Genomic DNA, 26,151 nt, shown 5'->3' with positions numbered 1-26,151 from the left:
GCTTAAACCATTGTCACAAACAATAGTGGCATACAAACCCAGTAAACCCAGTCACTTAATGAGAAGAGGAAACTAAAGCAAACATAGAAGCTGTTTTGAATTCAGTAAACATATTTGCAGGCTTTATTTCTCTTTCTGAAGTACTAAACTGTGACATTTTAACTCTGGTAGCTGGGTGCTGCCATCTTTACTCTAATTACAAGGACCAAAGTGTAAAAACTGTACTCAATAGGGCTGGCCTAGAGCAAGTCGGTTTACTAGCAATCTTTTGTTTCTTGTAGACCTTCTGTTTACCACATTTAACATGCCATAACAGAAGTGCAAAAAATTGAGAAATGGATGCACTGTGAAAATTTATTTTTTTTAACATTTTACAAAAAATACTGCATAAACAGTATACCATATAGTTTACATAAGTGATTCCTTTATGCAGAGCTCAAGATTATCTAAAGTTTTAGTTAGAAAGTGTATTTAGGATTAAGATGGCTGAACTTCCTGAATGCAGATTCTTTCACACTGCAGTGGTTAGCCACTGTAAAGGCACTCCCTGGGGTGCAATCTGATTTGCTGAGAAGCATTTGCTAATGAGCGCCCAGAGAATGCCACCTTGAGGGAAACTTTAAAGGAAAAAAGATGGAAGCCCAGAGTATGGAGTTAAATTGGAAAGCCTGCTCATGATGCTTGGGATTGGGCAGCCTTTGACAAATCTAGCCACAGCCAGGGGCACCGTCAGGTATGTGGGGACCTATAAAAAGATCACATTGTGCCACAATGAAAAAAAAATGCACCTAATAATTTTTTAGGTCCTCTCTCAGTCACAGGCCCTGAGAATCGTCCTCCATATGGTGCTCCTGGCTACAGCTGCCATATCAGATGCAAAAGCTTTCAAGTCCATGAATTGCCTGTGGTGTATAGGTATGCAGAAAGGCATACAGAAAGCTGGATACTGTTTGATGTTTAGAAAATCTGTTATATACTTTTTTGTTGTCATCTCCTTTTGTAAAACAGACGTGAATTCACCACAACAGTGTACAGTGTACAGCAGTGTTTTTGTTTAATACTAACCAAAAATAAATAAGATCATAGCAAACAGGAAGATTGCTGCTATAATGTGGAATTACACTTACAAGGAGGAAGATAAAGATGATCCCAGATCTTGTATAATAAGAATATCACGCTAAAAACATATTCCTAAAGCACGAGTGTCCGTGAAACTGTACGTCTATAAGTGGTGCACTTGAAAACACTTTCTTGGCCCCTTGCACTTTGACAAGATCCATTCTCTTTGTCCCTGAATGACTCACCTGCTAAAAGCAATATTTCTAACCTTACCCCCTTATGCCATGCAATGTCCATTGCTAGTTGTTGCTGCAGTAAAGCATAAAACATTTTTTGTCTATGAAGTGGGTTATAAATCACTGGTGTTTTGACTCATAGTAGTTATAGCTTTTATTCAAGATGTTTACTGCTGATGAACAGTTGAAAGGAAACAAACTTTTCAGTGCTCTGTATGGCAAAGCAATGGAATGTAAGTGCTTCAGACAGGTATGTTGCTTAAGTTAGAGTTAGCAATTTTGTCACAGGTTAACTGAATCTAACTGTTTTGAAAATCAATATCTAAAAAATAAACAGTTTGGGAAGGACACCTATCATGATTGACAAGCAAGCATTGATGCCTTCTTGTCCTGATTGGGTGAAGGTTGGTGGTGCACATCATTAGAGCTCCACAGTTCAAACCTGGGGTAGCATGAGACACTGGATTTTTTCAGAGGAATGTGAGGAGAATTTGATCAAATATTACAAAAAGTGTCCTGAATTATAACCACCAATGATATATAAAAAAACATATCCTTGGTTGTAGGAAAGTGGTAGCTCATTGGTAAAGGTACTTGACTTGTAATCAGAAGATTTCCAGTTCAACACCCCCCCCCCCCTCCCCCCCACTGCCAAGTTGCCACTGCTGGGCCCCTGACCAAGGCCCTTAACCCTCCATTGCTCAAGTTGTACTCAGTCATAATTGTAAATTGCTTTGGATAAAAGCATCAGGTAAATGTAATTCATGATATCAAGACCAGATATTTCTAATTTGCTTGCTTACTTGGAGTCAAGCTATGCTGGGATTTATGAGTTTATAAAGCTAAGGTTTTTTTTGGCTGTATCATGATTGATGGATAATCAGAGGGCTGTATCTGGATGTATCATGATTGATGGATGATCAGAGGGATATGAAAATTAAATATATTTATTCAGTAAATGAAAGTGCAGTAATGTAGGTGTACATTTTAAATCTGCAGCTAACATTACTAATTAACATGTGAAACCATGGATTTGGCTGTTAATGTTAATGCAATTTAGTCTCCTGCTGGTCCCACTCTTGTTAAAAACATTCAAATTGAGTAAATTGTAACTTTGTACATCATCTGTATGTGCTGTAATAGCTGATCAGGCAATCTCAATGTTTACCATGTCATATAAACTGCAACGATGCAAAGTTTGAACATTTTATTGAACCTTTATTTTATAAAACTGAATTTTAAATATGTGGTTTAAGTAAATATCAGTTAATTACCAGCAATAATAATATAAATACATCAAGTGTTTCTCATAACTGTCTCATTATAATCCTACATGACAGGTTTAAGGAGATTTTGTGAAATTAAATGTAATATGGAGCAGAGTCTTTTGCTTTCAGTGGAAGTAATACAGTATTTCCCTTATGGAGAAGCAACTGGATATTTAAATATTTTAAATAGGTAACCTGTCATTTTACTCTGGTGAATCCAAAAACCTCACAGGCATAAGGTAGGGGACTGTCAGTCAAACTTTTAGCTATACATTGTATTAAGTCAGTCACACTACATTTTGCATTCCTCCGCTACACTGCTTTTATCACCAGCCATCTCTGTGGAACTTACTGTGTTTGAAAAGGAGACTGCATGTTTTCAAGTACATGCCTCAGCACCTCGGAGAACACCTGGCTACATCTCTAACCATTTTCTTCTGAGTAGGTTCCACAGACTTGCTGCTTTTGTCCTTCCAAAATTATATTCCATCTTGGCTTTTTTACTTTGGAAATATTCTGCTTACACAGTATCAGCAGGTCAGCAGTTGGTCTCTCTCAAAATTGACCTTGTTGCTGTCTCTTTTATTAGGCATATTTTTAAAAGATGACATGTCAAAGACATTTTTTGTTCACCTCACATTTTGTCAATTTTTGGTGTATGCAGCAGGGGAGGTATTTTCCTCTTGAACTACATTTACAGAGTATTAAAAGAATCTGCAAACACAGTGAGACATGCTTCTAAAGCATTTTCTTATTGCTTCTTACCATGAATAGTAATATGGGGAGCCTTAAGATGGAAATCTTGTCCTTAAAAATGAATTAAATATTCTATATAAATAAATAGGGATTTCATATGTTGAGAATTTTAGATAAAATGCTGCATATACAGGAGAGGTCACATGGAAGTCAACAGATATTACTTTTCTGCCTTTTGAGTACTCCTCATTATATGATTTTTTATTTATTTATTTATTGACGGGCAGGATAAAGCGCTGTCATATTTTAAATGTCTTAAATTCACTTGGACAAAAATGTAATGACCACACATATGTCATGGTCTATATGTACTGATATACTATATTTATTGAAATTGATCAGTTCAATGGTTTGGTTGGAATAATGCTAAATATGTCAAATCAAAAACACCTAATAGCCTCAGTTCACCTTTGAATCATATTTGAATCTAGGCTTATATAAAATATTATTTTCTTACTCATAACTTATGTGATTCTACCTGAGACCATTTAGTTCCTCTGATTGTCCTTGATATATATATATATATATATATATATATATATATATATATATATATATATATATATATATATATATATATATTAAAAACAAAAAGATTCTAATATTCCAGGCAGTCCTCTCTTATGATGAGTTCTTGGAAATGACGCTAGAGCTTTTACAGATCTAATCACTTCAACATAACTGATTTTGGTTTAACCTAACCAGACAGTGAAGTGTGAACAGTATTGCCAGTTGTGAGAATGATGCTATATTCACACATGCCAGAGAGTAAATGGATCACTAACAAGGTTTCATCACAGGCCTATCACTTTAGCAATGACTGTGTTCCAACTTTGATCGTGTAATTGCTTTGAGAGTGATAAGACACCCCAGGACTGTGGAGGATGGACATAGTATTGATCAGAGTACTGTCTTCTTGGCACAGAGGAGGAGCTATTGTCTTATGCTTTCTCCTGCTATGTCCATGTGTCAATACATAGCTGCTCTGCTTCACAGATAAGCAAGTACACACATTCTGATAATGGTGTAATTTCCGTAATTATAGTAATAGTGTTTTGTGGCTATTTTTGTTATATTAGTATTGCAGGGACTTTTCAGGAAATATAGCTTGGTGAGGACTGATGGCATATAATAGATTTTATAGGATAGTATCACCCATCCTCCATCTGGCATACTGTGCTTTTCTCCCTCACCCCATCCCCCAGCCTGACTGGTCTGTCTTTGGCACATATCCAATTAAGGGCTGCCAGAGAAAGATTTCCAGTTCAGGCAACAGTGGATCCTAATCAGCTTGTCTCTCCCGCCATCTCCTTCTGTTTTCATCATGCTTGAATAAAAAACAGCAGTTGAAGATTTCCTCCTCAGAGTGCTTTTCTGAAATGACATTTTTACATTTTTGAATTTAGATGTTCCATGTTTCAAATTTGAGTTGTTTTTGGAACATTTATGTGAATGTGTGAACCCCTTGTTATCAGTCTGTGTATTCTAGCCTGTGCACTCTTGGTGTAAAATGATGAATCTATCACAATCCCCAAATGAGTAATGACCATTCTGAAACCTATTCTTAACAGATAAATCACTTAGCGTTGCCTACAGTGTCAATGTCATTTGAACCGTGTTATAGACAATAACTTGATTATATTAAGGGGAGGTATGTTGCTCCTATTAAATTTTATTTTTGTTAAAACAATTAAAGAGAAGATAGGCTACAAATTATTCCACTGATGAAGCTTTGAGCTGGTCATAGTGGGCTTTCTCTCACCCCCAGCTGACTGACAGGAACCAGGACCACGCTAACACCACAATGCCTAGCACCAAAGCCAAAAAAATGGGGAGGGGGGTGCTACAATACAACCAACCTGGCTAATGGCTTATCACTCTTGCCAACCGCCTGACCTTCCCCCTCTACTTCCAAAATTTGTAGGTGGCATAAATCCACAGATTGGGATGGCATTAACCCTCTTACAGCCACAAGGATCTATGACCCTAAGTTCCATCAGACTCAAAAACGTACCAGGACAACCAACTTTTCTTATCCCACAGAGACATGTTCACAGGTATGTTTCTTTACCCACAGCTTCACAAAGTAATAACTCGCTATTTTAACCTACTATGATGTCAAATGGTATTCAGCCAGCAATGTATGGCTAACTTAATATAATCTTCAAACTGGGATGTTTGCTTCTATTATTTGATAACTGTTCATTGTTTCATTATTCTCTTCATTTCTTGTTCATTATTAATTTACGTTATTCCTCATAATCAATTCACTTGTATGTTGCAATTATTGTAAAAATTGTTAACCACTCCTAATTACTATAAATCTTATATGAACCAATTAGTCAAAATGTATTAAAGTCAGTAGTTTATAACTTCAAGAAAATAGGAAATTAATTAAACTGACTATCCAATCATTTCACCCATCCTAGGGTTTGATACTTTTGTTTATAAATTTCATTATTAGACCATGAGGCACAACATTGTTTAAGAAATGCATGATTGTTTTATTTTATTTAATTGATTCATGGTGAACCTTACTAGCATATAAGGAATGCTTTCTCCCTATCGTGAAAACAAAGGCTATTGAATATGCATGAACCAAGATGTGCCCTCTCCTGGGCACATACATGATAAAGGTCGACCCCCTTAGTCAGTGCAGTGTGGAAAATGAGAGAAGTAGATACGCAGGGAGGGGGTGTTAAACCCATAGTCTGTGAGCTACCACTAAAGAATTTTGGAAGAAAGAAGAAAACAAGATGTAAACTTTTCTTTTTGAAACAAAGCCAATAGCCTCTCGCTAAGCAGTTAAACAGATTGAGTTTCATGTTACTTTATTATTTTATTTTATTATTATTATTCTTAATATCTGAGCTTTAGTTTATGTTCATCAGAATTCGCTCATCACAGCGTATATCAAGCAAACTCGCCTTGTTGTTTTGATTGAGAGTGAATTTTGTCATGCAGCCATCAATGAATCATTCTAGAATCATCATCAAAAGCAAGGACAGGCCACATAACCGCTGACACCATGGCTCTTGCTTCTAAAAGGCCTCCAGCTCTAACCAAGCCAGCTCCAGAAATCCAGTCCCGCAGATCAAGAAAGCCTGGTCATTTCAGAGTCATTGGCCTGTATCGCTTGTGCAAGCTCGACACTGCAATTCAATGGAAAACAGACTCTCTCTCTCTGTGCCATCCAGGCGATTTGACATGGTCGAGCCCAACAAATTGTAAAGACGGGCATTTCCCTTTTGCGTTACCAGTTGGCATCAATAGTTATTTTTTCTGTTTAGACATCAAAATTGGATCGGTTAACTCCTTCGTCACATCTGCTATGCAGCCTCCTCAGTTCTAATTAGGTCTCCCTCAGGTTGACTCAAACAATTTCTTCTTTTGTTCTAAGTCTTCCAGTTATACTTTTAGTCATACTCTCTCACCACGAATCTTGTTTAGTTAATACGTTTTTCCTTTTGTTGGTCATTGTTTAGTTTCATAAGTTGTGTGCTCTGCCTGGTTAATTATTGTCACGAGTTACTTAAACAGTTTTTCTTTTCTTTCCATTCTTTTTCTTTCTTTTATTAGTTAGTCAATTCGGTCCATCACAAATTTACTTTGGGTTAATTTGTTTCAGTTACGTTAAGTTTTTTGTGCTATAGTGATTTTAGTGAACTCAGTACCTCTGGTCATTAGTAGAATCTTAATGATTTTTATGCATGTTCTCCAATTTCGGTTTATTCAGTAAAGGCATAGCTATATAAGATAAAGCTATAATGCTTGTGAGTCAAGAGTTATATTCTAATCTTAGGTGTGTGAGGAATGAACATGTTATAGAACTGGCAACTTTTGTGAGTTGAGACTTGATTAATAATAATTAATAAATTAATTAAAATATATTAATTTTCTTTGTTAATCAGGGTGTTGCCCCAATTAATCTTATAGATTATGATTGACAATTTATGAAAGTGTTAATATCGCTACAATATTGACAAATCCTATTGCTGTAATACTACATAGAGTAGCAGATTGGTATGTATTCACTAATGCTGTTGCTATACACACTTCTGCAGGTCTCTGCAGATACATTTGAGTGGACTTTATTTGAGATTTGAAATACATTTGAGAGAGCTTCACTTGGAGATAGCCAGACAGATAGGTAAACGTTTTCGTCCTTATGACATTAAAAGTTGATATTAAAAATATCAGGGCGTTTATGGTATAAAAAACCCCAAAACACTATAAATGTTAATTGTGCAAACCTATAACTGAGCAAATTTATGTTGCATTTTAAATTTAATTTCCTGTCTGCCAAATTTAAAGATTTTTAAGATTTCCATTTGTCCCTTATGAGCTGTCATATTTTATGAATACACTTTAAAAACCTCCAGTTGGTATTAGGAGCTTAGGCATATACCCATGTTTTCAGATTTCCATTGTGTTGTATTGTCTGAATGTTTTTCAAATGCAGGCTCAGTCTGGAACAGAGATAATCACAGCTTATCTTCATGCAGATAGGTGATTGGCAGTATCTGCAGTGCTGTGGCCTGGTCTCTTACCGCTCGATGAATCTTATCTTCCAGGTCTTGGTTTATCCTCTGCAGTGCTGCATAGCTGCTCTGTATCCTATTGGAAAGTAAAAGCAGATGATATATAATCTGCTGTTGTACTGCAAAACATCTGTTCTAGCAGTTTTGCAGGCGCAATCAAAAGAGTAGAAGTGAAGAGCTACATACTGGCTAGATTCACTTGACATGAATTTGAAGTCACAATATCACAATCTAACCAATTCACATTAAATATCACAAAATATAGAAAGTGTAAAACTACTACTACTACTACTACTACTACAACTAATAATAATAATAAAAAATGCTGTTGTGGGTGTTGGTATTAATGTTTATTTATTTATTGAATACTGCTGCAAATATAAATAAATTAGGTACTAGGTAACTTATGGCCTGTGTGAAATTTCAAGGTTTTCATGCAGTAAGTTAAATCTAATTCATACACAAAGTGAATGCCCCACCTAGTGGGATTTCAGCATATTAGTGCGTTAAAGAAAGCCTGTCGCTCTGAGTCTCAGCAGTGGAAAATCACTGTCATTTCACTAGCTATATTTCTATATTTACATTTGAAAATCCAGACATGATCTCATGATTTTAGTTGTTTTCTAAAGAAAAAAAACAACTTGAAAATATGATCAGATGACCGAAAAAAAATAGAACTCACATAAAAATGTTGAATATAGGTTGCTTCCCACTGGTCAAATATTTATCATCTACATGATACAGCAAAAGGAAAAAAACCTTCATGTTTTAATTACCTTTGAAGAGATTAGTGCTCTTGTAGGGTAAGATTATGTGAACTTATTGGTCATAGCATTGAAAACATACAGATTTATGTCTTCTGACTATATCAGTTACCTTGTGACCAAAATAGTTTTTTTAACATCAGCCATTTCTTATGAGCTGAATATATAAGTCATAGCTGAAAAAGAATTTTAGATACAGTCTACTGGGATGTTTCAGTGTGTGAAAGTTGTATTGCAGATTGCCCAGAGCATATGACCCAGAAAAAAAAAAAGATGAAACCTACATTTGAAATGCAGAATTTCTCACAGGCCTGGAATTAAAGAGTCAAGATAGCAATAACAAAAGTGTGGTTTGCTGGGGTAAGCAGTCTTTTGTGAAATGAGTTAGTGATCTGTGTTGGCATTTTCCACCTTCTCATTTTTAAAGCTTGGTATACTTGGTATACTTGGTATACTTGGATATATATATATATATATATTTGATGTAAATAGTGGCAGTAGATCAACATGAGCAATATAGAGTGTCGCTAACAAAAGTAAGCTAACTTGAGGTGAACATTTAACTAAATGTAATTATCTATTTTAAGATGGCTTGTGCCCAAATGTGTAGTTACCTATGTACATCAATGGCTTGGTTAGACTGAATGAATTAGTACCAGTCTAGGCAAAGGTGTTGTGATGACAAGTCAAAATGATGGGCCCCTCCTTTAGGGTAATGGCAGTGATGTGTCACAGAAGTAAAAAAGCACAAGTCAGTAGGTAACTTTTAAATGTAAGTGGTTTACTTAGTGGCATAGTCCATTTAGCCTACCAAAACAACTTAAAAAATCTCTCCATCTGTCCCATCTGTGTTACAGAGATCAGCCTGAAAAACCTCACTAGCTCATAATTTTGAAAATGTCAAAAATGGCCCTGAAAACATTTGGCATGGAGCTGCTAAACAACTTGGCAATCTAAAAGGTGCATCTTCTATCACTGTCAAAATCTAGCATAGGCCAGTTTCCTAAGTTTTTGCTAAGTAAGCTATATAGCTGATTAAATTCAAGATTTTATGCTGACTATGAAGCCTAAAAGCTTATTTATTAAATTTGTATTAATTAAGTTTCGCTTTTGATCAATTTGTCTTCTCAGAGTCATTTCAAAGCAAACTAGCTGAAATGTTCTTTCCTGGGAAAAATAATCTGTTTTGTCCACTGATGAACATGCTAGCCATATAAAATGTATTTGATGATTTAATTCAATAAATGAATGAATGAATAAACAAATAAACAAATAAATCATTACTCTCCTGAGTGACTGTGTCTATTACACTGCCCTCTCCTTTAGGGGACATCAGTCTCTGTCAGAATGTCCTCTATTTCAAAGGATAGGAGTCAACCAGGGTCACATTACAGGGATTTGCACTGGGTACCTTCAGCTCACTGCAAGGGAAGTTCCTCTGACCCTGAAAGCATTTCCACTGGCCTCAAAATACCATCTGAGTTTCAGACAGAGGAGCATTTTTCCTATATGTTCAGATGTGTTCAATGTTCCTATATGTCAAATTTATAGTGCCTCATAACTTCTTGAATATAGGACTGTAGTGGACCCTCCTGGTTCCTTGAAGAACATCCTTAAGTGTATTTTTGATGTTCTCCAGAGCAGTTATCTTAAATCAGCTTGTGACACAGTGTGGTGGAATCTGCAGGATTATGAGGCCCATGGTATACACTTATATATGCAGTACTGTCAGTTTGTTATGAATGTGTATGTGCAAAGATAATTCTAGTAGAACTGGCTTGCGTGATCTAGCTAGGCCATTCATTTCCATTTTGCCTGCGCAATGAGCTCAGTTCTGGGCAAGTAAAAATGCTGTCATTGCGCAGCTACTGGCAGTACATGGAGATCTGAGCAGTGGTTTGCCACACAGACTCAATGCCTGCATTCTCACTGGTGAAAAGGAAAGGTCAGCCAAAGAGTGTGCAGCATATTTCTATGAAGCTGCGTGGTGCTCAGCATCATAATTAAATCACAGCATCCTGATGGTCCACCTCCCAGTGTGCATAGCTTATGTCTCTCATCTCCAGTAGTGTCAATAGACCCCCTAATGTAATGGAAGGTTGTTCAGAGCTCATTGCAGCTGAGCACCTCCATATCAACTGAGAGAAGTTGAACTTGGCTGTGGTTAATGAGTGTGAAGCAAATGCCACTGTGCAGTCCACCTCATCCGCTTCAAGGCTGCAACCAGCAGCAAATCATACATGCTTGTGGTAAGCTTGAGCTGAAGATGACCAGGGCAGATCTTTATGCAAGTTATCTTGTCTGTACAAAACGTGGCCCTCCTTGCCAAGACAGGATCACTTAAGTCCAAATTAGAAAGCACCTGCCCTCAAATTTGGCAAAATTTGGCAAAATTTGGCCCATGTGTCTGTTGACTTAGCTTTTACACTTTATTGTTGACATCACAACAGTGAAAAGAGATTTTTCTGTTATAGTAAAGCTTTTAACAGCTCTTTATCCAATTTGTTTAATATAGTATTGTGCTATGTAAATTATTTTAAACGCAATGACATGTAGCACTCTGTAGCCTCAATAAAAACTGCTAAACATGAAAGTAGAAACAATTTAATGCATTTTATATTAGAACATGGAAACCAGACCAACTTTTCTCAGAAGAGTTTTCCTAAAAATAACAGGCCTGTAATACCTTTCACTTTAAATGCTTATTTCGGCAGTAAAAATTAGATGGAATATGTATTCACTGTCAACAACATGTTAATAACATCCCCTTAACATAGACATAACCTGCTTGCCCTTAGCCTTGTAGGATTTTCTGTTATTTATTTATGAAATTAGTATGTTGCTGTTCCTAATGCAGGTTGGGTTTAATTCAGCAACAAGATGTAGTCCAATGATTTTATTGCAAAAATCGTTGGTTCTTCAGATTAGAACTCTACACCCTGTATTTGAAGTATTGTTCTCATTGCTACTATAAGTGAATACATTTGTAGCCTGTGATGCTAGACCAAGGCAGTGAGTAATTGAATATAGAAGAAAATGATTTGCAGTCTGTGGCAGCACTGATGGCAACTGCAGAGTCCTGGGGCACTCCCAAATCATATTTTGTGTCAGTATCAAATGTTTTCTTGAAGGGCTAATATAAATCCTATGTATGTCTTTGAATCAGTTTGTGTAAAAAAAGTAATACCAGCCTCCTGTCCCTCTCCAGTAAAGTTAAAACAGGTACTTAACTTTTTGTGTTGTCTGGTTATTTTTTAGTTGTAAACTCCTGAACATGCTAATTTTACATATTAACACCAATCTTCACTATTTTATATCAATTATCGATGACAAACAGTCCTACACTACACTGCACAGAAGAATGCTGTTATCATTTTTGTGGGGCAAACTATTTGCCAGTTTGGCTGGGGTATTTATATTTATTTGTTTAATCATGACCAGAAATGCCCCATAGGCCTCTAACCTGCGCAGCTTGTCTGTGAATTTCTCCAGTTCTTCCTGTGCTCGTCGGAGCTCCATCTCCAGGTACTGGCGGGTGGAGTCAAACTCATTCTCCAGCATCGCCAGCTTATGGGTGGTGTAAGAGAGACGTTTCCTCAGATCGTCCTTCTGCTCCTGCACAGAACTGTTTGAACAAAGGAGATAACAGTGTTTTGTTATCTGATCCACTGAGTGATTGTATTAAACATGCTGGTTGTGCTTGCTTGCACTTGCTCCTTATTTTCCTTCAACAACAATTCTATTGCTTGCACCAGAATAACTTCAACAGCAATTCCATTGCTTGCAATGGAACTATAGCCACTGTATTTCTTTACTACTGTTATTATATTATATATAATTACTGTAAATAGTTCAGTGTGTCAGGTGTGTTTGGTGTCTTACATGTGTACTCACCATGCTAATTCTGATTAATGTCATGAAAGCGGTAACTGACCTAATAATCTATATTATTTGCATGTTTGGTTTTAATCCACACAGTTGTATGTCAATGATAGCAGAGTAAAGTCTCTTTGAACAATGAAACAAGCCAAACAAAGTGCTGAGATTTATGAAATAAGGATATATGACAAGCGCAGGAAAGGGCAGCATGGCAGCTCTAGGGTAAGAGACAAGGATGACATGGTTGGTCATGAAAATCAAATGCGAGGATTACTCACTATGGTACAATGGGAGAAAGTTCACTTCCCATTGAAACACAAGTTAATTTAACTTGCAGTGTGCAGATGGCTGAACAATTGGGTGGTGGCGTTTTTAATGCCTGGTTAAAAAGTGTCAGATTAGCACAACACAGAGAGGTGAAGGGTTTGTAAGAAATAAATTTGAATGCTTGTAGGTAGTAGGGCAACAAACACCTTTGACTGATATGGGGCAGACAGAGGCTACACTTTGATGGATTTTGGAACAAAGACCATGGCCTTTCAGTTGGTCAGTATCACACCACTCCACACATTATATATCCTCTGTCAAATGTTACAAATCCATTTCCCAGATTACAAGACCTCACATAAGATCTTAAGACAACCAAAATGTCCAGAGAAAAAACGGCAGAGGGCATCATACCTCGATCCTGCACGAATCCCTCTAAAGATCATGTAATGTCTCTGGCCTGATGACATTTAGATTATGGCCTTGTGAATGGGGGTGAAAATTGATATGAACTGGTAAATTGAAGAGGATCGATGATGAATGGCATTTGGATGTGTCTTAGTGGCATCCCTCTTACCTTCTCTTTTGGTGTTTACAACCATTTCGAGTGGCTTTTAGTGCAGTTTTCCCAATATAAATTTTTTTCATGTTTTAATTTTCTTTGTCCTGGTGTGTAGTGAGTGCACTCTGGGTTGGAGCCCAAAGATTGCGAGGAACCCTAAGTTTTCCCTGCAGAATCAGACAGTAGTTGTCTGTCAGTGCTGATCCTGCTGACAGAGTAGAGAGAGAACAGTTTTACAGTCACACAGGTCTCAACACAATGTCTCCCAGTACCGCTAGAAAATATTATTTTTGACTCATGAAATGCACTGGAAATGCACTTTCTTAGACAAATATCTTATTAGAAAGACACTTTAGGTGAATAGTTAGAGACTAGAGCTCAGGGGTGGAATTTTAGTCCTGGGGTATTACTGGCCCAGTTCATGCAGAGTTCGTTTGGCTTGAATATACGTATAATACTAAAGACCTTGATTATCTGAATAAGCAGTGTTAGATTAAGGTGGGGACTAAAATCTGCAGTTAGATAGCTCTCAGAATTTGTGTTGGCTATTCTCCAACTTGTCAGCAATTGTCAGCTTCTGAGCACTGGACTACTGTAGGCAAACCACTCTTAATGGAGCTGTAACACTGCTGTGCCAGACAATGTCATACTCATGATCCACTACCATGCTACTGCCAAGTTAATCTCACTGCCATGTTAAGAATGGTCTCCGCCCAATAGTCAGCAGTGGTCTTCTGATGAAAAACTGACTAGTGGTGAATCTAAATAGGTGTACCTTATGAAATGGCTATTGAGAATACGTGTCTCGTTTGTATAAGCGTGGGTAATGAATGCTGAATGTAGTAATGAATGACTATATCCTCAGAAGGGTAGAATGTATTTAAAGGGAGAATGTCAAAAATCAACAAAACAACAACTATTTATTGCTGTGGAGACGCAATAAGAAATATGTAAAAAGACCCAACAAAATGATGACTAAAATGACAAAAGTTATTAGGCACCATCTCCTATTTAATCAATGGAAATTCAGATGCTATAAGGGAAATTGATAATAAATGCCCACTAAAACACTAACATGATGGGCTTTAGTGAGTACACTTCTGGTTATTTTCTTGGTTAATTTGTTGTCACTGTATTAGTGATGTTTGTTTATTGTGTTTTGTTGTCTATACATTGTAATCATATAGACAATTCCCAATTATAGACATACAGATTCTGCTCATCTAAGAAAGATGTATCCCTAACAGAATTAACAGGTTATTTTTGTTTGTTGTATTCTTTGCCGGAAACGTTCAGTAACTCACTCACAGCTTCTCCAAAAGTTACAAAAGAAAACTCATTAATCAGTAATCTGTTTTGTTCAGATTATTTGTAAACTGGTCCTTTGCAAATCAAAAGAAGTTATAAAACAAGAACATTATTCTTAACAACCTTTTTGTATTTCAAAGAGCTATGTAACCTGTTTAATGTAAATGTAATATTCAGTGTCAGGACAAAAGCCTAGTTGTCATGGAATGCTCCACTCCCACTAGTCACTTGGTACGGCCCGCTGCGTGCAGTGGGATTCATGACTGTTATTTGTAACCACGCCCGCTTGATTGCACACACCTGCACAGGGTTTAGTGTTGTGTTTGTCAGTGTATATAAACCCCTGCTAGTGTGTGCAACATTGTTGGTCATTGTTTATGCAGATGTTGTGGCAATGTTCGTTTGTGTAGTTAAAATCAATGTTTGTATAATCTTTGTTAATGTTAAGTGTGTGTTCATGTTCTTCTTTGCTGTTATGTATGAGTGCCACTGTTGTCTACGTCTTAACATAATAAATGTATGTCACAGTCGAGGGAGTCTGTTCGTCCTGCCCCACGCCCTGTGGTACTCGGGCCACTGTGACAGAATGACCAGCCACCACAGGACGCCGACTCCCTCGTCAGCAAACAGACTCCTTGAAGAGGGGTGCTTAAGCACATCCCATGCTGCTGCTGGTATCCCTGGATCTTAGGGATAGGACCGTGACCGGCATTCTTGACCACTCCGGAGGAGGAGAGGAACACACCCTGGAATTTTTTGGGGGGGCCTATGGCTATCGTGTCCAGGACCCGAAGGGCTCCATGGGGACCGCGGTGATGGCGGTTTGGTGGAGCCGGCTAGGTCCCTGACTAGTGAGGGCAAAGCCCAAGTTTTTCCCCTTCAGTGGACTCACCAGGAGGACTGGAAGGCCCCGCCCAAAGCCCCGGAGATGGATTGCCTCTGGATGCTCCTAGAGCAACGAGCAAAAGCAGGACCGTTAAAGGGAATAGCACACCTGGAGGTGGGGCGAATGTGCACCCCTGCGTGTCCAGCTGTGCCAAGGACATGCTTCCAGTGCCTGCACTGCTAGCGGGTGCCGTGTCACAGTGCCATTTGTGTGTGTCTGTTGGAGCTTCTGTTTGTGTGTTTTTGTGCCTTTTGTGTGTCTACAGGCACATTGTCCTGTTATTAGGCGCGTACCGGACTGACCTGAGAGAGGACTCTGCCTTTCTCCCTCCTACTGAGAGGCCTCCCTTGTTGGTGGCACCTAGCCCACCTTGTGCTAGATGGGCACTGGCATGCTGTCTGTGTATGTGTACATGGTGGCCTGGGGTTCGCTGTCCTGGAGTCGGACGTGTCGGGAGCTGCACCCCTTTGGAGGGGGTACTGTCATGGAATGCTCCCCCCCCCCACTAGTCACTTGGTACGGCCCGCCGCATGCAGTGGGATTCACGACTGTTATTTGTAACCACGCCCCCTTGATTGCAGACATCTGCACAGGGTTTAGTGTTGCATGTTTGTCAGTGTATATAAACCCCTGCTAGTATGTGCAATGTTGTTGGTCACTGTTTATGTAGATGTTGCGGTAATGTTCATTCGTGTAGTTAAAATCAATGTTTGTATAATCTTTGTTAATGTTAAGTGTGTGTTCATGTTCTTCTTTGCTGTTGTGTGAGTGCCACTGTCGTCTATGTCTTAACGTAATAAATGTATGCCACAGTCGAGGGAGTCTGTTCTTTCTGCCCCCTGCCCTGTGGCACTCGGGCCACCGTTACACTAGTCAGTAGGATCAGCTGGCAATGATGCTGTTCAGTATCATCTAACACGGTTAAGATCAGTACATAACTTGCTCTCTATATTGCATTTTATCCAGTATGATTTTTATATTGTCTTTACAAGTTTCTTTTACATTTTTTTAATAATAAAAATATATTTAATAAATTACTTCTGCCCACAAACCATAAAGCACTAATTAAATGACCACATTGGTAGTTCCCCCATCGACCAATTCCACAATATCTTGGTCTGAAGCAGGCGCATCATAGATTCATCATTCTCAGTCTGGAACAGCATTGATTCTGATCTGTGAGGGACCCCTTGAGAAATATGGTGTCTAATCATGCTATGCACTCCAGGAGCTGAGGTGAAGAGAAAAATCAAGGGGATACTAGATAACATGAGTAAGTCATTTTTCACCCCCTTTTCTTTTCATAACCACTAACAAAAATAGACAAGATGCATTGTCCTGCAATTGGTGACATCATTGCTGACTCTTGATTCAACATATTGAATTTGAACAAGCAAACCCACCCACCTACACACACACCCACACATGCATGGCTCAGTGTGTAAATGTCATTGGTTTATTCTTTCTCTGCCTGAGGAGAGCCCTCTGCTGTAGTTGTAGCACTAGCATTTGGAGATTATGCTGTCTGATAGGCTGCTCTGATTGGTGGATTTTTGCTATTCTCTTTCATTCTTTGGAGGAACAATCAGGCCTCACAAGGTCTCCCATGAGGGAAGAGGACACAAAAATGTTTCATAACGTGTCAGATAAACTTGGCAATACTGGAGTGTAAAAAATCTGTGTGATGTATATATGACAAACAAGAGGGTACAATTTGTTTTTACAAAACATCTACTGCATTTGGCACCATTGGCTTGACCAGAGTAAACATCAGTATAGTCACCCTATGATTTTCCACTAATAAGCTTGAAGCACAGCTTTCAATTAGTAAATGAAAGGTTTCACCATAACCGTACTTTACACTCTCAATCTCATTTATCAACCTCTATCACTGAATCATCCCTTAATTCTCACTAACATTGCAATATTCATCTAAATTGATTTGTGCTGTGCCATATTGTAGCATCACAGAATTCCTAAGGAAAAGCTGCTTTCTCTTATATAGCAGAGTTGTATAATCACTGTTGTGGAAGCCTTATGCCTTTGAGTAAATATCTGCCAGCAACTCTCTGTCACTTTATTGGCTACTGCAAAGCATAAGCTTCTCCATATATAATAGTGTAGCAGAGTGAACACTAGCTGCCTACCTTTGTCTTTATGCACTGATTTCATTATTTCTTTCATCTTCTTTTAGTATTACAGCAATGCAAACAAGACTTGATGGTAGTAGCAGTTAATATTGCTTTACTGTGGAGTAGCTCTGCTGGAGATACTGTTGGAATAGATGAGGGCAATTTTGTGAGAGTATTCCCTCCACCACCACTACCTCACACACACACACACACACGCACACACACAATCTGTCTTTTCTTGTTTCAGAGCTTCCCTGCAGTGGTTGCCTCATATTGCTTAGTGGTTCTCTGAGGAAATATCAAACAAGATTGCAATGTATACCCTTCAGAAACATGGTGGTAATCTGCTCTTGCATGAAAAAAACACTCCCAAGCAAGCATACACCATTGCAAACTCCATTTTTACTAAATATCAGTTTATTTACTGCTACTTTAAAAGAAGTATAATGAGTACTCACTAAAACTATTTTTTCTGGCATTTGGATGGATTGATTGATGGATTGCGATGCTTGTATCTATTTAGCATATATCTCACTTTTCTATAAGATAACTTATTCCACTACAGACTCATATTGGTCTAAATAAACTTGACTGGTGAATACTCATCAATGCTTTACTTAAAGATATGTAATTGCCACATGTCTGGGCTTTTTCATGTTTACTGTCATGAGACTAGTGAATTCTAAACAGAAAGCCTCCTGACCTCACCTCCATCTCACTTGAACTACTCATTCTTCAATTAGAAGACATCATAAAATAATATATCTGTGACCAGGATTTAACAGGTTGCTGTATTATCAGAAATACTAGTGTATTACTGCCAAAAACCTGTTTGCTGTAGAAAAAAAGTATATATACAGCTAAGTTTTCTTTACTATTTTAGTAATACATTCTTCTGCTTTCCAAAATTAAATAAAGATCCTGGCAAAGTGGTGCAAAGGCATTTTAATTTCTCTTTTTTAGCCGTTTAGCTCCATTCACCCTGTTCACTGACAACTCTCTCATGATCGCGCTCAGCGTTTGTAGCATTTTGCAGTCAGTTTTTGATATAAGGGGAGGAATAAGAATTTCACAAGCTTGTCATAAACTGGCTCTGGAGCTACTTGACATTAAGGAAGTAAAATACATTTGGTTTCTGATTCACATTGACTACAAACACCCACTAGACTTTAGAGCTATAATTAGTTTAATAACAAGTGTAGAGTTTGCTATAAATACATTTATTCATAGATACACCATTATTGTCTGCTATCCTTGACCACATCTTGAGCTGATGTGTATAACGCGATCTGGCTTACAGCACAATAATAATGGGTCTGAGCTACATGAACCTGGGAATTCTTGCACATAAAGTTCAGTTGCAGTTTTGCACTAAAATAGCTTTTTTCACATGAGACCAAGATTGAAAAAAATTCTCTGGGTCTTAAAAATATAAGCTTTCTCACTCTTGAATACATTTGGTCCAGTCAATGCCATATCAGTGCCATAATAGAAACTTCACAACACAATCTCTTCCACTGCCAATTTACACCAGTCAGTTATATTTTTAAAAGCCAAATTAAAATTGCTGCCTCAGTGTCATGAGAAGCTAGTCTGCAACTCTTTCTCCCAACAACAATGCTGCCAGCTTCCCTGCAGCAGCCTCTTCTACATAGGCCTGGGGTGGACTCTCAGATTGCTTGTCTTGGTTGTCAGGTGAGTGCAGACACTCGCTGAGATCTGCAGTTAAATACATGCTTAGCAAAACAGTGCTCTTGGCACCATTAGAGTTGCACCGGTTTCACTTTCTCCTGTGCAGTTGTTTTTAAAGATTTTATGCTATGGTTTAGTGCTGCAGTGGTAAAGCATAAACAACAACCAAGTCCTTGCTAAGGAAAATTTGTGGATGCTTTCAATTGAGTTGTACCCTATACTTTCTGGCTTGACCTATATTACAACCACATTACAGCCACTTTAAAAAGACTATCCAACAATATCCACAAGTTTCATACATTCTTTATCTCAGACAGTCTTGGAAAAAATATGAAAGGATTTATCTACATTCATCCAAAGAAGGAGGAGGCTGAGATACTTGGATAATTAATCAGAGTCTGCCTATTAAAGCAAGCCCCAGGGACACATCCATGGAGAATGTATAATATATCCACAGCAGATTTTTTGGCCATTAAAATAAAGAAGCTTGCTTTGAAGATCTTACCATTTGCTGGTTTCTCATTTCTGTGCATATAAGCTTAAGAAATTTTCCTCTCTAATTAGGAAGCAAAATGCTACTTTCTTAAATTTGCACAAAAGCTCAGGAATGGTATTTGGCCAGAGCCAGACATTTGTTTAACATGAACGTGATTCTGCTATTTAGGTATACTCGGTATACTTGGATCAGATCCATTTACTCTATATGGTAATGCTTTACAATTACACTTATATGAAGCATTCATAACACACTTATGAATGGTACAGTAATATTGCAATACTATCATATATTTGATTATGAAATGTTCATTAAATATCTTCATAAATGTGTAACATTACTGTCTTGTAATGGATTCGGCATGTCGATGTGTAGCGCATTCTATGTGAATGAATAATTTAAAATGTACATCATATTGTGGAATAAATGACACTCCAGGCAAGGAGTTCTTAAAAGATATCCATATAACATTCATTACTTGTGCCAAAGTGCTTAGGTTCATGAAGCATTTATGAATGATATTTCACATCTAAATGAATGACATTTCATCTGAGCTGTTTCTCCCATAAGGCTTTACATGTGACCTTCTGTGTTGTTGGATCTCGACCTGTTTGGGGGAAGCCTGTATTTTGTTTGGTGGATTTACTTGTGGTTTTAACAATGAAGTAAGACCACTTGTTTTGTGGTTTTACTTTGTTGCTTTGTTTTGATTCACATTAATTTTGGATGTATAATATGCATTGTTTTGTTAGACACTTCTGTTTACTCAGAATCTCATTGCTTGATATTTATGAAGAGAGTATTTACCAAAACCTGTCTAGCTTATAACTAAATGGCCTATATTCTCTTGAAATAGTGTGCTATGTGATGAGACATTAGTCTTTTTGGTAAGCTACTTAATGAATAAAGAACTACCCAATCACTGGCATGTAAAGTTTAGCCAGGAACTTTGTAGTATGCTGTCTAATTAGGTGGTTTGACATTGCTCCTTTTGCAGTGGAAAGTTATTAATTTGTGCATAGTTTCATTGGACACAATGTTTTGTTTTGTTTTTTAATCATTGTGTGCAATGAATTCAAAATAATAAGAATATCATCTCCTTTTCCACTCTACTGCAGACAAAAAAATTTAAACGTTCTTTACACTTTGCACTAGTTACATCCACAATTCGTGTTGTGCAAGTCAGCAGTAGCACATGAGCCCACAAACTTAGTTAATGAGAAGGTACAGAAATAGCCTATAATTATTGTTATAAATACTATTTGTGTGATTAGTACTATTTGGAGTATACAAGCAACAATAAACAAAATCGCTGATTAACTAAGACTTAATAAATAATACATACATCTTTATTTACAATAATTGAAATAAAGTTGTGAAGTAAATGTAAGCTGCAGTAATGTTAAAAAATAGTGTTACTCCCAACAGTGTAGTAATGTAATAAAATGCTGTAGTAAAAACATCATTGTAACTTAATTTAATAATACAATGGTATTAGTTTTAAACTGATTGTTTTCCATTTTAATACATTCAAGTCCATAACACAAACTTAACACTCTAACACAAGGAGAGTCAAGCGCAGTTCAATTTGATGTTTGATTATGTTCCTTACCACTACTGACAGATGACACAATATTCTCTTCTGCAAATGGGAACTTCAGAATTCCACTATATTTTTATCGAATGAGAAGCAACTTTGGGCCAAAGAGGCCCTTGTTAATCTAGTGCTGAGAAAGAATGATACAGCTAGGAGAAGATCCAAGAGGGCATTAACTGCCAAATGGCTCTTCTGAGTCTCTGAAACTCTTAGGGTAAGAAATGAACAGAAATTGTAGAGAGAGATGAATCCTCACACCAGCTAAACATACTTGGCAAGTGTCTGTAGAATCAGTGGTGAATAACTGCATGCAGCCCTGGCAGTTCTGTATCTCCTGTAGCTCATGGGAACACTTCAGGGATAATGCAGCGCCTCCATTTTGTGAAATTCATTTTGTCCAACTGAGTGATTAGTACCAAACTGCAAGAAAGTTATGTAAGTCTGGCATTAGAATTGTATCTGTGCTGTCAGTAACGGCTGCTATTTGAGTATGAAAATATTTACCAGTTGTGAAAATGTATCTCAAGTGAAATGGGAAGAATTGCCTAAATAAATAGTTAAGGGGAGTATGAATTAATACTTTCCATTACAGATCTAACAAACTCTTTCTGCAAATACAATTGATTAGCTTACCACCATGCAACTAAACAGTGATTCAACAAAGCCAACATTTGGTTTTGTGCAGCAGACAGATTGCTGTGAAATGAAAGGTTCTTCTTCACACAATTCAGTGAAGTGTGCTGATGTGACAAAGCTTGTTCTTTTCATATATCAAAAAGTATGATTTTATGCAGAGTAGAGGTCATAATCTGCTATAAACAGAAACTGACAATTCTATTGGTTCCAGCTCCAAAGAGCCAATAGTGTAAAACTCCAGTAAAAATGATAAAATATAAACCAATTAAAAACTAGCCAATATAACTATGACATTGCAGTACATACTAAGTAAAACATGAATTAGTGCAAACATTTCACACTGACTCTTACAGCTGTGGGCTTCTCATTAATTCACACCTTGCTCAGGGAGGCAGATTGAAAGATTTACACATTTTGAGGATGGGTATGCAGGTCAAAGCTCTTACTAAACATGAACTTAATTAAAGGATGTCATATATATTTAGCACTAGTTATAATCCTAAATACAGAATATGTTAACATATATAACTTAATGATGTTGTTAAACTGTTAATAGTTTGTTCCGATTTTGACAACCAACAATGAAGCTCAGAAAGTGGGAAGCAGATAAAAGTGTGAAGCCAGAGAATTATGGCTGGACCCCCAGTACAAGCTTTGAATAAATAATATGATAAACAAATAAGTAACTCGAAATTAAAAATGTATAATGTAACTGAGGTACAGTGAGGATTTAAAAGTTGGTAGCTAGAGCACTAATGGGTGTCAGTTAGAGCTCTATATTTGTCTTACTTTTACTTTTCTGTAGAGTTGTCAGAATTGTACACAAACCTGAATCTCTGCATTCTACAGCTTGCTCACTCTCTCTGTCCTCTAGGTCTCCCATTTATCCACTAAATCCATGTTACTGCCAGACTCCAAAACACACAAACACGCACATGCACATGCACATTCACATACACACATGCACTTTTCCCAGTGTTGTTGCCTAAGGCAGCTCTGGTATCTGCGGGTTGAAGTGAAGTTTCTGCACCTACCCTTTGGGGAAATTTAAAGTCTTTGGCTATATAACTGCTTTCTTAATAAGGGGACAGAAAGCAGAACCTATCATGGTGATACACTTTCAAGCCCTGAGCTTTAAACATAAGGGCCCATTCAGTCATATAGACAGGAGCTCCAGGAAGGTAAAAATTAAAAGCTTTCTGGGTTATTAACCAGTTATTAGCAACCTAATTATGAAAACCCTTTTGCAGCACTGAAGCCAGTGTGGGGAGCTTAGTAGTTTTTGTCAAGCACTATATATGAAATCAATGTTTTTGTATTATTTGGCTTCACACACAATCATCATTTATAAGGACCCCAACCCACCTTTAGCACTAAGGTCCATATTGGTCCATACTGTAACCCTGACTTGCAAGTTCACTAGCACATCTTTCCTCTGAAGTGAAAGAAGAGAGCAGCAACAAGCAGCTAAGCTAGCAACACAGTTTGTAACTATTCAGATTTACAAAACAGGTTTATCCTCAATATATATATATATATATATCTGTTTGTTTGTTTGTTTGTCCCAACCAAATGTCTGGACAGTTTTGGTAATGGCACATTATTCTAGGTTCTCAATCTCTGATGATAACAGCAGAACTTTGAATGAACAAGCCTCTCAGGTTTTTCAGCAGTGTGATGCTCTTTGTTTTCTCCATGGTTCTATGTTCATCTGTGAGATGGAAGCCCCTAAAGCACTGTGTGAACTACTTGGACTTCCCTTAGATTTTTCCATGTGAATGATTAACTGATGTATAGACGTTTATTCAAAGCCTTACCCACTCACTCCCCAGTGAACAAGCAGTTTTAGAGGCTGTGGTAGCTTTCATTTCATATCATTCTATGGGGATCATGTGTCTCATTTATATCTCTCCACAAAATTAATGAAAGAGAACACAATCAACTTCTTAATGGACTGGAGACTTTGTGCGGATGTTAGCACTGTGATATGTACTGGAAATCCACATTAAAAACTGGATGGGTAGTTCATTTAATTTCTGTTCATATCTGTTAATTTAATTTCTTTCAAAAAACTAGCATTTAAAATGCTCTTATTGATGAAAGTCAGAAACAATAACAACTATAATAATAATAATAATAATAATAATAATAATAATAATAATAATAATAGCCTTCAATGGTATATTATAAACGGATAAATGGGTAATAGTTTATATAATCAGGGATTTGTTCATTGTTCTGTTAGAGATTTTATATCTTCACACAGAGATGAATGATATAGGTTTAGTAGCCTGTTGCCCCAGAAACTGTACTCATACTGTAGGAAAAAGGAAAACAGAAATGTTCTGATTCTGAGTTTTATTGCCATTTTGAGATAATTTACTCATAGGTTGATTTTACAGCTGCAGAGAATTATTCATATTCATATACAAACCCTTTGGAAATCTTTTTTTGTTTAAGAAAATATAAAAGTATTTATAGTTTGCAAATGTATTACTGCTGTGGAGTTTAAAATATCTTTTTAAAAAGGTTTTTAGGTAATATTTAATTAGTATTTGACATTAGAGATAAATAATTTCTCTTTCTTCATTGTTTCTTGCAAATAGGAAAATTGAAGAATATTAGCTGTAATTAAGAGAGTAAAAATCAGCTAAACTAACACGTCACCTGAACTGGCATCATCTTCACCAGAGTACAAATGCAAAATAATCTATAAAATGTTAACTATGTCCATAGAATCAGTGTTTCCCTTGTTCAACTCATAATGAATTTCTTGTTCAGAATTGTAATAATAAATCTGACCTGTGTAATATTAAACCTAATCTAATATTAAGTGGTGTTATTAGAGGAATAGACATCAAATAGAAACAACTTGCAGCATCAAAGAAAATAAAGGACAAACTCTCACATTCATAATTGAGTGCAACAGCCTGTGTGACACATTCCCTTATAAACGCACACACACACACACACACACACACACACACACACACACACACACACACACACACACACACACATATACGCATCATGCACACACACATTTCTGCATGCATGTTTTCTAAAAGACTTCCTTGTCTTACCGTCTGTGAGCTTTACGTCTCATTTTCGGATCAGATCAGTGTGTGCATGTGCCTGTATCCCCAGCTTTTAGCAGCATGCATTACAATGAGGCTTCCCCAGTCGCTCAACAGAGAGAGTTGCCTTAGCAAGCACTGAGCACCTCAGCACACACTGAGGCAGCAGCAAGAGAATGGGCGAGAGAGCGCGAGAGGAAACCGAATGAGAGAAAGGGAGGGAGGCAGGGAGGGAGAGAGGGAGGGAGGCAGGGAGGGAGAGGGAAACACATAGGAAAAGTGAAAGAAAGTGACCTACCTCATAGTATGCGTCTCTCCATCAGAGGCCTGGGGAAAACATTAAGTGGGGATTTAAAAACAGATCAGAGGTTATGTCTTCCTCACTGTCATCTCATTGCTGCTCCACACTGGACTGATTTGATTTTTATTATATATAAACACTGCTTGTCAAGAGGATTTGCAAGCTTCCATCATTCCCACACTATTCATTTGTGCAGTCAAACAGAAGAGAAAAGAGATTATGCATTATCTTTGAAAAGAAGAAATTATGTTAGCACTAAAAAGATGTACCTTCTCATGAGCAGCTGAGGTCTACCTCAGAGTGGGTGGGTCTACCTCAGAGAATAGGTTGATTTGCACACAAGTAATCAGTCAGATATTGACTTCTTATTCTTCTTCTGTGTTGAAACTAGCATAAGTGTGAGGATGTGTCATTTGAAGGTTAATACAATATGATAAAATATGAGCAATGATGATTGCACCATGACACATCATAGAGATTCATTACATGTTTGAATATAGTGCAAATGGTGATAATAAAAATTTGGGTGATGACATAAAAATGATGCAATGAGATGAAATGATATGTAAATGGAGGAATGAAATGCTACTAAAGCTTCAAAACAGTATGACCCTGAGCATATGGTTGCTGATGAAGATCTGGGAAAACACTAGGATATGATAGACATACACACACACACACACACACACACACA

The 26,151-nt window shown here is 37.3% G+C and overlaps 1 protein-coding gene across 3 annotated transcripts in view; it reads right to left on the bottom strand.

The window, feature by feature from the left end:
- begain (brain-enriched guanylate kinase-associated) overlaps positions 1–25,318 on the bottom strand; it is a 37,988-nt gene extending 12,670 nt beyond the window's left edge. The window contains exons 1-4 of one of the 3 annotated variants that reach the window (XM_027025851.3): positions 25,163–25,318; positions 13,348–13,540; positions 12,088–12,249; positions 7,870–7,936 (exon numbers count right to left, since the gene is read on the bottom strand). In XM_027025851.3, coding sequence (XP_026881652.2) covers positions 7,870–7,936; positions 12,088–12,249; positions 13,348–13,418 — 300 coding nt within the window. In that variant the 5' untranslated portion in view covers positions 13,419–13,540; positions 25,163–25,318. The remainder of the gene's footprint in view (positions 1–7,869; positions 7,937–12,087; positions 12,250–13,347; positions 13,541–25,162) is intronic. The other 2 variants (XM_027025852.3, XM_027025853.3) reach the window with 2 other exon arrangements.
- Positions 25,319–26,151: the final 833 nt, after the last annotated feature.

This window comes from Electrophorus electricus, chromosome 10 (assembly GCF_041902795.1).
Source record: "Electrophorus electricus isolate QZ-2024a chromosome 10, ASM4190279v1, whole genome shotgun sequence".
NCBI classification, from domain to species: domain Eukaryota; kingdom Metazoa; phylum Chordata; class Actinopteri; order Gymnotiformes; family Gymnotidae; genus Electrophorus; species Electrophorus electricus.
The sequence above is the reverse complement of the archived record's forward strand: the minus strand, read 5'-3'. Positions and strand labels throughout refer to the sequence as shown.